Here is a 14,022-nt window from a genome sequence, read left to right on the forward strand (position 1 = left end):
CAAACACTCAAAGGAGAGGGTGTAGCCCAGAACTTAACAAAGTGCCACTGGGTTCGAGCAGCCGCTGGAATGTCTGAGTGGAACTTCATTCCTCCCCACAGAGCCTGGGCTGAGGCCACGAGCAAGGAGTGCCCTAGCTCTCAGGACTCCTCAGGACGAAGACAGGCACGGAAAAGACAAGCTGACCTCCCAGGTGTGGGTTTTCCTCTCCCCCAGGCACAGAATGGGGGCCTCCCAGAAGAAATTTGGAAAACTCCACAAAAAGCCAAGAGAGACTTGATCTACAAATTATTGTTTTTTCCCCCAAAATTCTGAGCTGGACATTCTTCAGGGAATGAGCAGGCACTTTGAAAGTTCTTCCCCGCAGAAGTTCACTTCTGTCTTTTCCTTTGCTGCCTGCCCTTCTCCAGCGTGGAATTCTCACTGTGGGCATGGACCTGGGATCTCAAAACCCTCACGGTTGGATCAAACAGAAGACAGATCCGTGGTGTGTGTTAGCCACGGGAATGGGCAGCAGTGGGTTGAAGAGGCAAGTCTGGAAAGACGCTGGCGCCGGGAGAGACAAGACCACAAGGACAGTGAGGGGGTGGGACTGGCATGACTTGAAGAGCTGGTGTTGGGGAGCACACAAGAGCCTGAGGTCAAGGCGGGGTCTGTGTCTGAAGTCCAGCGCTTAGATGAGGCTTCACGAGCCAGGAGATTCATAAAATCCTGATAATAATGAGGTAGTGTGGACAACTGCTGGCCAAGTTGTTTATGAGGAAGGAGGCCTGGAACTCCCTTCTAGAGCCTGGAAAAGATATTGCCAGAATCTGATCTTGCCTTCACCTCCAGGTCTTGCCAGACTCAACCCTTCTCCAGATTCAACTCTTTCCTGTCCGATTTCCTCTTCCCCGAAGCCTTAACTAGCTTAGAGGAAACTCTTGTCTGAGCTGTAGCGTGAATGGAAACTGGAAACAAGTGGTGAGATTTTAAGTACACCTGAAATGGTAATAGGAAGGTACTGGGCACTTCAATGGAAAAGAAGGAAGGAAATTCTTTCATTAATAAATATTTATTATTAATAAATATTTATTGAACTCCAGCCGTGCTATGGGAAAGAAACTCACACGGAACACTTTGTATACCAAGTGCTTTCAAGGGTTACTAAGGTTACCCTATTGAGTGCTCATAATAGCCCTGCAAATGTAAACTCATCCCCACTTTATAAACGGGCCCTAAAAGACTCATCTGCCCAACGCCTCCCTGAACTGGGAGTCCACACCAGGTCTTCAGTCTGAGGTCTGTGCTCTCCGAATGATCAAGATGAATACATAAATGCCTACGATCTCTACCAAAATTTACTTGGAGTCAGTCAAGTCCTGATGCCTTGGTACCTCCAGGAATGTCATTTACATCTAGAGGAAACCTTGTTACTCTCCCCAAGCCACGATCCTTGCCTGGGGCCCTCTTTACTTCGTGAAGGTAAATTGTCTAAAACTACAATTAGTATGGGTGGATCCAGTTTGCGTATTCGTGAGTATGCTGCCCAGGCAGAGCCCCAGGACATGCTCTGGCATCAACATGACCCTCTAAAATTGTGAATAAATTACATTTCTTGATGACATAGTTTAAACAATTTTTTTCCTCCCCTTAATCCTTGGAATCAGGGTCACATTCTAACTATTTAATCTGGGGCCTCGAACTGGCACATAGCATGGCTTTAAATGAAATTATATTTAAAACATAGCCAAACGTTCATAGAACACTTAATTGCATGTGAGCATGTGAGTGTGTGTATATGGGTGTGTGTGTGTGTGTGTGTGTGTGTGTATGTGTGTGTGTGTGTGAGAGAGAGAGAGAGAGAGAGAGAGAGAGAGGAATACCCATTAGAATAATTCACATCCCAGGCCAGAAAGTATGTGGAAACTCAAAAGCCAGCCAATCACCATCCGCACTACTCTGTTCCTCCTGTACCAGGGATACTTCTATTGACCTCGGGTAATAATACTTACAATCACCATTTTAAAAGTGCCTCCACGGGGACTTCCCTGGTGGCACAGTGGTTAAGAATCCGCCTGCCAATGCAGGGGACACGGGTTCGAGCCCTGGTCCGGGAAGATCCCACATGCCGCGGAGCAACTAAGCCCATGTGCCACAACTACTGAGCCTGTGCTCTAGAGCCCGCGTGCCTAGAGCCCATGCTCCACAACAAGAGAAGCCACCGCAATGAGAAGCCCGCACACCGCAACGAAGAGTATTCCCCGCTCACCGCGACTAGAGAAAGCCCGCGTGCAGCAACAAAGACCCAATGCAACCAAAAATAAATAAATTTATAAAAAAGAGAAAGAAAAAAGTGCCTCCATGGAAGGCACTTCATGATTATCATAGTAAATCTGCATGAAAATTCTCTAAGTTAGGAATTATCATGCCATTTTACAGATGGGAAAGTTGAGTCTTAAGCCATTAAATAACTTGCTCAAGATCAATTCACTTCGTCTCAGGTCAGGTTGTCTCTTAGATTCTCAATCTTGCCTAATCGACAGTTGCTACTTCTTCCTAATCCATGTGGACTACACATCTAAAACCAAAATGTGCACATCTTAGCTGAGCTAAAGCACACCTCAACATAAAACTGACCGACATACCCTGAATTCAATGGTCAGCTTCAAAATGAGTCATTTTGAAACTATGCACTCACAACCCAGTCTTCTGTGTTGGCCCTGTGTTATCCTTGCTCAGACTATTGTTAAAGAACAAGTCAAAGCATAAAACTCGAGTGTCCACAGACCCACCCACCCCCTCCAACCCCAAACGCAACATCTTCGTTTCTTTTGATTCTCACATTCCCAGAATCAGGATTGGGATTCAATTCAGCAAATTTTAAGGTTTTATTCAGGCAAGGCACTGTGCAAGGCAGTGTCAGAGATCCAAAATCAAGAAAGATGGTGTTTGTAGGGCCACAATGTAGAGATGTAAAGTGGTGTCTTGCCCGAGGCTGCCTGGTCCAGGGGGTGAATATGGCCAGAAATCCAGCCCGTGCTATACGTTTCAAGCCATGCTCTCTGACATTGGTTTGCTTTCACTCAGATGAAGGGGAGCTTTTCTTTTATTTCTCAGAAAAGGTATCGCATGGTCTAGTGGAGCCCTGAGTTCACCTGGCTTCGAAGAGTTTACGATTGAATAGGAGGGAAAGACAAGAACACAGATAACAAAACATCAGTCCATCAGGTTGATGATCCTGGGGGAGGACAATACGGAGCCATGGACACAGTAAATCTCATCGGATGGGGGAGGAAGCACAGCTTCACGGAACTGGAGGACACTAGAGGGGACTGGGAAATGAGCAGCTTTGGGGCATGTGGAGATGGAGGGAGGGCATCCAGGTCCGGGATTAGCACAAGCAGAACCAGGAGCCTCAGGGGCTGTGGGCGCATCCTCTCTGACTGGAAGGCGGGGGCGGGGGGTGGTGTGGGGCCGGGGAGGACCACTAGTTCGGAAGCAGCGGGAAGCCAGTGTAACAGGTTGGCTGTGCTGAGAGTGGTTTGATCCTTCAGGACAGGCAGACACCGTGAGCTCCTTTCCCTGAGTCCCGGGTGACCGGACGAAAGGTGTGCTACAGGAGGAATGATATGGAAGCCTCGTGCCAACGGACTGCTGGGGAAGAGACAGGAGAAGGGACCTGGCTTGGTGACGTTACCATGGCAGTTGAGGAGGTGATGGCAGCCCAAGCGAGGGTGAGAGGAAGGCAAACCGAAAGGAGGAGGATGGATGTGAGAGCAAGCACAGGCGATGGATTATGTGCAGGTACAGAGAAACTGGTGTGGGAAACAATTTCCCTCCAAGGAAAAGCCAGAGAGTCCTTACTGCGGCTAAGGAGACCCTCTGTGACCCTCCGCATCCCCCAGCCCTCTTTGCCCTCACCTGCATCCCTCGCTCTGCTCTTCTGCAGACAACACTAAGCTCTCTCCCACCTCACTTCTGCTGCTCCCTGTTCTGGCTCACTCTCCCCCCAGGTATTCACGGGGCAGCTGATTCCTGCTGTTGAGAAGCATTCACAGACCTTCCCTATAGAAACTAGCACTTACCCACCCCGGGCCCCCTTTACCCCACTTACTGCACCTTAGTTTTCTTTGTAGCACTCTTCACTGTATAGTCTGTCTCCACCAATGTCTTTCCAAATAAGGAGCTTTGTTTTGTTCACTGCCGTATCCCTAGCACCTGGCACAGAATAGGTGCTCAATAAGTATTTATTGATATCACCAGCTATTTGGGTATTTTTTTGCTTCACTCAAGTCAGAACAGTCCGGATATAAAATGTGTAGCCCTGGGAGACAGTGATTTCCTTAATACTAGACTGATTCACAATTAGGCAGGACAACCCATGGTAGGAAATGTTATGTGAATAATTCAGTCTCTTGGAGACCCTTTCAAGCCTGAGAACCTATAAATCTAAGTACTGTGCTTTATGTGTGTGGTTTCCCCAGAGAGGGAGTGTTCTGTTAGAGCATAGAGGGTTAATGCATAGACCCTAGAACCAGACTCCGAGGGTCTAAATCAGGGCTCTGCCACTTATTAGCTGTGCCACCTTGGGCATTTCTGTACCTCTCTGAATACTTCTCATGTCTCATCTTTTGTTTTAATCTTTTTTTGCGGTACGCGGGCCTCTCTGTTGCGGCCTCTCCCGTTGCGGAGCACAGGCTCCGGACGCGCAGGCTCAGCGGCCATGGCTCACGGTCCTAGCCGCTCTGTGGCATGTGGGATCCTCCCGGACCGGGGCATGAGCCCGTGTCCCCTGCATCGGCAGGCGGACTCTCAACCACTGCGCCACCAGGGAAGCCCTCATGTCTCATATTTAAGTGTTTTACTGCTCCTCAGTCATGGTCTGACTTCTCAAAGTTAAGGTCCCTTTAGCAGGTTACCTGGCAAAGTAGAGAAGTCAAGAGCAGTGTTGAGTTCATGAGCACTATTTCCTAGGACATTTGCAGAAACTGTAGGAACTCTCTTACGGATCATTCTAAAGGTTATTGATTCGCTACCAACAAAATCATTCTTTGGAAATTATTTGTGTCCTAACACAACTTGGCTTTACTATTCAGAAAGCACTCCGAACTGCACATGTCGAGTTGTGATATGGGAACTTTCTTGCGCTCTGATAGCCTTCTGTGAGATTTAAATATGTGACTTCTCAGAGTACAAATATTTTTTACAAAGCAGCTGCCTTCAGATAGCAGTTATCTCATGGAGAGGAAAGGCAAATTGATACAACATGATTGGCAGTCATTAAAAAGTCAATACTCTCCTTTTATTTATTTATTCTCTGCATTTGAATAAGTGACTTTTGTGTGGACAGAGACAAGGCAAAGGAAGCTTGTCTATATTAAATTATCCTGAAGAAAATTTGATTTGAAGAGCACTAGCAGATTGTAGTTGGTCTGTACTATCTTTCAGGGCTTGGGAGTATTTTTATTATACTGATTTGGAATGTTAACCAGATTTGACTTGTAGATCCTTTTAAGTATGGACTCTGGGGCGCGGCTGGGCCCGTGAGCCGTGGCCGCTGGGCCTGCACATCCGGAGCCTGTGCTCCGCAACAAGAGGGGCCACAGCAGTGAGTGGCCCAAGTACCGCAAAAAAAAAAAAAAAAAAAAAAAAAAAAAAGAATGGACTCTGGGGCTTCCCTGGTGGCGCAGTGGTTGAGAGTCCACCTGCCGATGCAGGAGACACGGGTTCGTGCCCCAGTCTGGGAGGATCCCACATGCCGCAGAGTGGCTGGGCCCGTGAGCCATGGCCAGAGCCTGTGCTGCACAACAGGAGAGGCCACAACAGTGAGAGGCCCGCGTATCGCAAAAAAAAAGAATGAACTCTGCCATTGTGCCATTGTCATACCAGTTCTTACTTAACACTGGCAATGTAACCCGAGGATCTAGTGGCAGGATCAAGGGGAAAACAAACAAAAAAAGGGATCATCAGCAAATCACGCACACTTGGAAACAATCATTATGTTCGAATGAGTCTTGACTTTGTTCCAAATACCCAGGGCATGTGTAGGTTTTATGGGTGTGGACATATATTACAAGATACAAGATTCTCATCACCATCCCTTTTTCTGAGCCAGCCGTTGGGCAAACGGAAATGTTATCGGTCCAGAACCAGTGGTCCTCTTGGGGTGACAAAAAGAGATGACCCAAAGCCAGATCCAGAGATGCCCTGGAGTTATTTATAAGTGAAAAGCCATATTACCCTCCTGCCATCCTGAGCCCCTCAACATCTGATTGGCTGGAATCTTAGAGTAGTCAGTCTCCCAGCTGACGGGTGACTCATCATGTCATTTAAGTTTGTCAGTCAATGGAAACCAGAGGTCCAAAGTCTCTCTCCAGGACTCTCCCTGGGGAAACTATTAGGGAGAAGGCAGCCTTGCCAGATGTCTCAGTCCAGCTGGCCTAATGGGCATGTGCAGGGCATCTGCTTATACTCAGGGCCTGGCATGAGCAGAGGGCCCTGGAACGATTCTCTAGGTTTGCTGTCAGTTTTCTTACCATCAGCTACTAAGAAAGCCACCGGTAAACCAATGAGCACCTTGAAATATAAACAAGTAAAAAGACATTTAACTTTCCCATTTCAGCTGGGAAAATCTGAGTTCATTCTGGGTCTAGTGGGCTGGACTTCATGTAGTGGAAAGTACATCACATTTGGAGACAGAAAAGTTGGATTCCCATCCCAACCTGCACTTAGTAATATGAACTTAAATTTTTCTCTTTTTCTTTTTTTTTTTTGCGGTACGCGGGCCTCTCACTGTTGTGGCCTCTCCCGTTGCGGAGCACAGGCTCCGGACGCGCAGGCTGAGTCAGCGGCCATGGCTCACGGGCCCAGCCGCTCCGCAGCATGTGAGATCCTCCCGGACCGGGGCACGAACCCGTGTCCCCTGCATCGGCTGCGCCACCAGGGAAGCCCTCTATCTGGCTTTTAAACTGATTTTATCAAAAAGCAAAGACATGCTCTTTCTTCAGAAGCTTACTCCTCCTGGCTTCCCTTTTCTGTCAGTGATGATAACCTTTATGGGTATAAAGATAACGCAGAGTCATTGTCTTTGACATCTCTCTCCACTTCTCCTTTGCCTTTTCCCATCCTATGAACCATCATTTTTCTTTTCCTTCTTTTATCTATCATCTTGGTGTCTCACAGAACCAGGCTTGACTCTAGTGCCAGGCATATGACCTTAAGGAACTTTCTTTATACACTGACACTTGGTGTCCACATCTGTGAAATGAAATAGTGGAAGTTGCAGATCTGTCTGTGAGGATTAAACCAGATTGCCTTTGCCAAATGCAGGGCACATGTGAGCTGAGTTCTCCCTTCTAGCTAAGTTGGATGCCCCAGGGACGTCTGCTATCACCCAGCCTTTTCCCCTTCCTGCTTCCATAGGGTCAACCCTGTTCTTCACTTTGCCTGGACTCTTCTCTCCCCCTTTCCCATTTCTGCCTATCAAGCTCGTATGCATCCTTCATGGACCATCTTTCAAATACTCCCTGCCTTTGGCATCCAGAGGTGACGCTACTGCCTCTGGACTGTAAATGATTCTTGCATTTTATTCCTAGAACTCATGAGGCACTTGACATGACTACTGTGCACTCTGCTTTTGTATACGCCATCTCTTCTCGTGAACTTTCATGTTTACCTTCCTTATGCATACCATTTACTTAATAAATAGTTTTCAAGTGACTGAAAAGAACCATCAGTTAATCAATGATGGATGTCCAGACCTGAAACGAGCGAATGAAGTGCTCTAGCAATTTGGAAGTGATGGAATGATTTAAACGAAGACTAAGACACCAAAGACACTTCCCATTTTGTGTGCTGATGTTTTAATGAATATTTTATAATCTTACAAAATAACTGGCTGTAGCTGTTTTACGTTACAATACAGTAGATAGCTCCTTTCACTGTGTTCCCAATCAAGCCAGCCCCTTGGGATGCTAACTGACACACTCAATAGTGATCTCACAGAGGAGAGGACATGCCAAATCCAATGCCTTGTCATGGGGGGGAAGGAAAAGAGAGAATCCAGAATAGCTCTTTCCTTGCATGTACAAGTTTGTCAGCTGACCATTCTCCCCACTCTGCCCTCTCAGCCCTCTAGTTGGAAACGGCCACACTGATCATCAGAGTCTTCCAGCCCTAGGCAACCTGGACCCCAGCGCTCCTAGTTACTGGGAAAAAGAAGAAGCAGAGAAGTGATTTTGGAACAAGGAAACAAATGGAAGCGCCTCTGGGAGAGGCCCTCTGTGGCCCCATGTATGGGGAAGAGCAGCAGAATGCAGACCGCCACATGGAGTGAGTGTGAGCTAATACCCACTGGGGATTTGTGACCGTGGTGTCTTAGAGCTTCAACTTTATTAGCGACCTGAGGAGCCCGAAGCACTAGGCTCCAGGGACAAAGGCTGGAAGAACCTGCCATCTATGAATGGCCAGGACTGACTTGGGCTGGGCAGCCTGTAGCCTGAAAGGCTTTCCACACCACCCCCCCCCCCCAGAACCCTCCTCTCACCTTCCCGGGGCAGCGATGGAGTGCAGGTGTTGCCAACAGAGAATGAAATATTTTAAAATGAAGTACGAAAGAGAAATGTTCTCACGGTAACTCCTGTGGGAAGACTGAGCCCAGATCCATGCTGGCATGAACCACAGGCTCTGTATTCCTGGGGCTTGGGGTGGGAGGGGGTGGGGGTGGGTGGGTGGATGTAGCCTTCCTGAGCTGGGCGAAGCCCAGGATAACTCTCAAGCTCAGACATGGCAGGATTCCCCTGCACGGAGTTTGACATGCTTCAAGAAATTTGGATAACCATCTTACAACTGTTTTAAAATGAAGAATCTAAACTCTTCTACTGTCCTTTCCATATTGAAGCCTATCAGAATCCCAGAAATAAATATTCTCTTCTTGGGGGCACTAAATGTGAACCCAGATAAGGAACAGTAGGTATCTAGGCTATTGTTTCCATTACGGCTGGAAATACAGAGAACAAGAGTATTTTGCATGGGCAGACTCTGGTCTTTCCCTTCCCCGGTGACCTTGCCACCCTCATTTCAGATCCCCACAGATAAATATGTTGTTCTTTCCTACGTGAAGTCTGGCTCAAGATAGTGGGGGAAGCATTTCTTCTTTCTATTGATAGTTGCACAGCCACTGCTTTCAGGGTTGATGGGAAGAATAGAAAACTGTGGTCAGAGCCAAAGGGCAGGCGATCCAGGGAGACCAAGGCTGCCCTTGAACCTTTGCCTGTTCTTCCCTTCCTGAGATGATAAACTGGGGTGTTGAACAAGAAACTAGCTCCTTACTTTCTTTCCCCAAGGCCTAATCCATAAATCGTCACTAAAGAACAACAACTGCAGTAGACCACGTGCAAAATGAGTCAGCCCAGGACGTAAACAGAGGCAGGTTAACGCGGTCATTTCACATACAGTCCATCTATTGAACAAGAAAGGGTAACAACGACAAAACGGACCCTAAGCAGCTGAAATTCTTCTCTCTCCCCACAGAGTGTCACCCTTGTTCCATGTTATTTTCATAGCTTGCTCAAAGTGCTCTCTCTGGGACACATTTGACACATCACACTTGAATAGAATTTACCTCCGAGTCTGCATTGTTCAAAAGATCCCCTTTGGTCTGCTGTGGAGACTCGGAACGAGGCTGAGTCTCCTTGACTCAATTCATCCTCCAGCCCTGGGCTCTGATTTACCCTGACTTCTCCCCTGTCTGTCTATGGCCTCCTCCAAACCTGCCTGTTCTTCAGTTTCCTCCACCTTTCCCCGATGTCATTTCCATGACATTTTTTCCCCAGAAAGTCAACAATAGGTCATGTGGCTGTGAATGATGGCCAGGCTTGGAGACTTAGGAAAAGGGAGACCACAGGCCAAGTATGAGGCATGCGTGAGTTCCTGTAGTCCTGGTGATGGGAGAGTGAGCCTACATACAGACTTGTGGACTGAGTGACTGGCTGAGAGCCACACTTGGAACAGGCACCTGTGGAAGTGCAGAAAATCCTGGGCCTCACCAACTGCAACGAAGAGTTCCAAGAACTGAAGAGAATGTATTCTTTTTGGATGGATACTCAAGAACCATAGTCTAGTTTTCCTGGACCCATCACCAATGGATAACCCCACCCACCTTTCCATGCCTTTTAGTATTATCATTCCAAGCCCCCATCTCCTCAAACTGGGCTCAGCTCCCAGTTCATAAAAAGATGATTAGCTGACATGTGATTATCAAAAACTCCATCTAATCTCTCCCTTTCCTTCCCCAGCTCCCTCTCAGCCTGCCAATCCCTAGGGATAGAAAGATGGCAGAAGAACATGTCTTTCGGTCCTCAAACCCTCAGCATTCATTTTGGACGTGAACTTCACAGCAGCATGTGTGGAACAATGGATAATTTTTAGCTTAGTAGACAGCAAAAAATATAATATATATAATATATTTATATCATTATGTTTAAATACTTATAAAGAATTAATAACTAACCTCATTATTACTAAGGGAGACTACACAAAGAAAGGGAGAGAGCCAGTTTAGATTGGACGAGCCCTGAAAGATGGCCATCCATTCAAAATGGGTATTAGCAGAGTGTCCCTGGCAACTTCTCTTCTAGTATTTTGGTATTGGTTTACAAGTTGGGCGGGGCTGAATAGTTGGCAGGGTGCAGAGTGGGGAGCAGGGTAAGAGTTGAGGATGGGATTTGATAGAATATAAATGGGGAAGGAGGGTCCTTGTATATATATCATATTTCTCTTTCCACTTTAAATCAACTGCCTCTTTGAAGAAATGTTTGCCTGTGATCCTTACTTGGGCTACTTGACGCAATAGTTGGCACCTATAAACGTCCTCTTGCATTTCTTATAGGATCCTTGGTGTTCTTCTTCCTTCCTTCATTTCATGACCTTTCTTCTTCATTCATCTTTTGTTTCCTTTTGTGGAGGCCTCTGATTCTTACTGCCTCCAGGGCAGTGGAAGGAGGGGCTTGATCCCACAGTTACAGGTTTTCTTCCGCCTTGGGGTCTCGGCAGGTGCATTCATCCAGATCACAGTCAGCAGCAAATGGAATGACCTAGGAGAAATCAAAGAGAAGTTGCAATCACTCATTTTTGCACCAAGCATCACACTTTCAACCAGCTTTTGCTTTTTTTCTCACTTGGTCCCAGAGGAAGTGTGGGATTGCGTGTTAGTATCACAGAACTGAAATTAACACTCAGTTCTTTCACTTACACACCATGTCTCCTTAGGCAAGGTAAACCTTCCTTGCTTCACTTTCTTTATATATAAAGTGGGAGGGCAACAGCAACTACCCAAGAGGGTGTTAGTGTAGTTTAAATAAGATGATGGATATGAAACACACATTTCCAGGCACCTCTAATACCTGTTACTACTACTTCTAACATTACCACTAGTGTTCAAAACTACTGCTGTTAACGTTTTTGTTGTTATTATCAATCTTCGCAAAATCTTTGTAAAGTAGGTAAGATGAATATTAGTATTTTCTTCTTACAGGGAAGGTCAAGAGAGGTAGGATGACTTAACTCAAGGTCATGACACTACTACCTGGAAAACCAAGGCTCTGTTACCTAGCTCTATGTCTTCTACTTTTTTGATGTTCTTGGGGCCATAGAATCATCTCTTCTATCTTCATAAGCTTGAGGTTTTGCCCTTCTTGAACCCAGGATATACTTTGGCTTGGTGAAACAATGCATCTTTCTACCCGTTGTTTGTGGCTAGATTGCCTTCCTGCTATGTAATTATCCCTCCTCCAGGTCAGAGATGGTCCAGCAAAAGTTGCTCTCTTCCTGCTTGCACTGCTACCAACAGATAATCATACTTTTTGCGTGTCCATAACTAGCTTCAGAGAGAACTGAGCATTCAGGAGACATGATGTAAAAGTGGCAAAGATTCTGCTCTTTGGGCATGGATAGTCAAATGAAACAACAATACATCAGCATATTATTTAATAGTCCAAGTACACTGAAGAGATAGGCTGGGTGACTGGGCAAGTGGGCTGGAGAACGGGTGGTGGGGTTTGAGGAAATTTCCCAGCATATTTTCACATATGAATTAAATGTAATTTAGGAGTCAACAGGGGTGAAATGCTTTTTCAATCCTGATTCATGTGTATACTGGCCACAGGCACCAAACTCCATTAAAGAAAAACCCTAGATCTGCTGAGTGTGAGATGGAGATGGGGAGAGAATTGACTGCTTTCTTCCGAAGTGGTTATGCCTTCCTGAGTAGAAATGGGATCCTTGACCAGGTACTTTCTTCAAGTGAGACCAGGAACTAGTTGGCATGATGTCTGACCTGCAATCCAAGCTCTTGATCTGCTTCTCATGGTTTGGGATTTGCTGGTTTTTAGAGCAAAAGGGGGCCAAATTGAACAGTGATACAAAAGTCCCTGAGCTCTCTGCACTCAATAAGTTAATTCATGTCAGTGGTGAGAACAATGCTGGCACAGAGTGAGCCATCCGTAAATATTAGCCATTAGGAGGAGTATTCAGGTCTGTGTAGAGGTAATCATGCAGACGTGACCTTATTGTGGAGACACATACAAGGAAGGAAACATTCTTGTGTATTTCTGATTCATCAAATCGGCCAACTGGCGTCAGTTATCTTTGGCGCTCTTGGGTTTTCATCCATATTATTCCAAATTTTCAGCCTATTCAATTTTATAGGCTTAGCTTAAGCATATCTTCTATTTTAATAGAGTCCAGAGCAACAGGATAAAAGGCTTCAAGAAAAGGGCTACTGCTCAGGATACAGCGGGGGAGAGCTCCAGGTAGCTTGTGGTGCCTGCTCAACATACACCTGCAATATGCTTGTAATACACTTTATAGGATTATTCATTTAGCTGTGAAGTTTAAAAATAAGTGGATACCACTTCATGGATAATCCTGCCTCTCCAAGGAGTGGAGGCCATTTTTCCCTACCTACAGAAACTTTTCCTGGGCAATGATAAGCAGGTGGGAGTCTTTGAGCAGCAGAAGCATGGCTTTTCTCTAGCAGTTACAGGACTGACAGTGAGAGACTAGTGTTTTCTAACAAACAACCTATCCTAAAATTACTATCCTTAATCCTGTCACTGTAGAAGCTCCAATGTTTGTTCGTTATCATTCCCTCTTCTTGACTGTTGAAGAAAAACAAATTATGATGCACCACGAAGGAGAGCTAGCCAAAGCTCCTGCCTCTATTCCTGGAGCTGCTACCCTCTCCCTCCCACTCCCAGGTGCCCTCACTTACCTTCTTGGAGGAGAGCGTGGAAGAGCAGCAGTCTCCCCCATCATAGTGGCAGTAGGCCCGGTTATTGATGGTATCACACCAACCATCTGCTTGGAAAGGCTGGTAAGGAGGCAGCAAGTCACGGTCTAAGTACAACTTCACTCTGCTTCACCCTATTCTCCCACTCATCCCACCCCCAACATAATCCATGGAACTCAAGACATTATTATGGGAGAGCACCAAAGGGGGCAGGGTAAAAATTGACCTAACACTCTCAAGAAGTTGAAAAGTCTCAAGATAAGACCATTGGATCGAAGGAATTGTCAAATTTCACAACCAGTATCTGCTCCTGGCCTACTCTAGGGACCAGGATGGTTCATTTAATTCCTTGATCAACTTTTTCACCTTCTCGTAATAGTAGGTCTTTACATCATTAGGTAGGTTACAAAATATTTTCACACATGTTAACTCTGTTGATCATCAGGAAAACCTGTGCCTCAGGCAGGTTTGGCTTTTAAAGTCCCATTCTATCAGTGAGGAAATGGGGATAAATAGAGATGACAAAAATCACTCCAGGTCACACAGCTAGGTCAAGTGGAGTTTAGGCTTAGAAGTCATGTATCTTGATTTTTTTGCTGCTTCTCACAGATTGAGGACCATAACCCCCATCTCTTCTGGTACTTGTACTTAGAGACCCTAATAGGCCTGGGTTGCTATAGACTCAAATGATGTTTGTCCAGAATGCAGTGGTCCTAGGGTTTGGGACACCAGTGCCGGAACACAAATCATCC

The 14,022-nt window shown here is 46.2% G+C and overlaps 1 protein-coding gene across 1 annotated transcript in view; it reads right to left on the reverse strand.

The window, feature by feature from the left end:
- Window positions 1-7,767: 7,767 nt before the first annotated feature.
- Window positions 7,768-14,022, reverse strand: part of PAPPA2 (pappalysin 2) — a 313,770-nt gene continuing 307,515 nt past the window's right edge. Inside the window, exons 22-23 of the mRNA XM_022556566.2 lie at window positions 13,253-13,351; window positions 7,768-11,075 (exon numbers count right to left, since the gene is read on the reverse strand). Of these exons, the coding sequence (XP_022412274.1) occupies window positions 11,001-11,075; window positions 13,253-13,351 (174 nt within the window). The 3' untranslated portion in view covers window positions 7,768-11,000. The remainder of the gene's footprint in view (window positions 11,076-13,252; window positions 13,352-14,022) is intronic.

Source organism: Delphinapterus leucas, chromosome 1 (genome assembly GCF_059928025.1).
Source record: "Delphinapterus leucas isolate spDelLeu-1000000601 "Yukka" chromosome 1, BTC_Dleu_Yukka2, whole genome shotgun sequence".
NCBI classification, from domain to species: domain Eukaryota; kingdom Metazoa; phylum Chordata; class Mammalia; order Artiodactyla; family Monodontidae; genus Delphinapterus; species Delphinapterus leucas.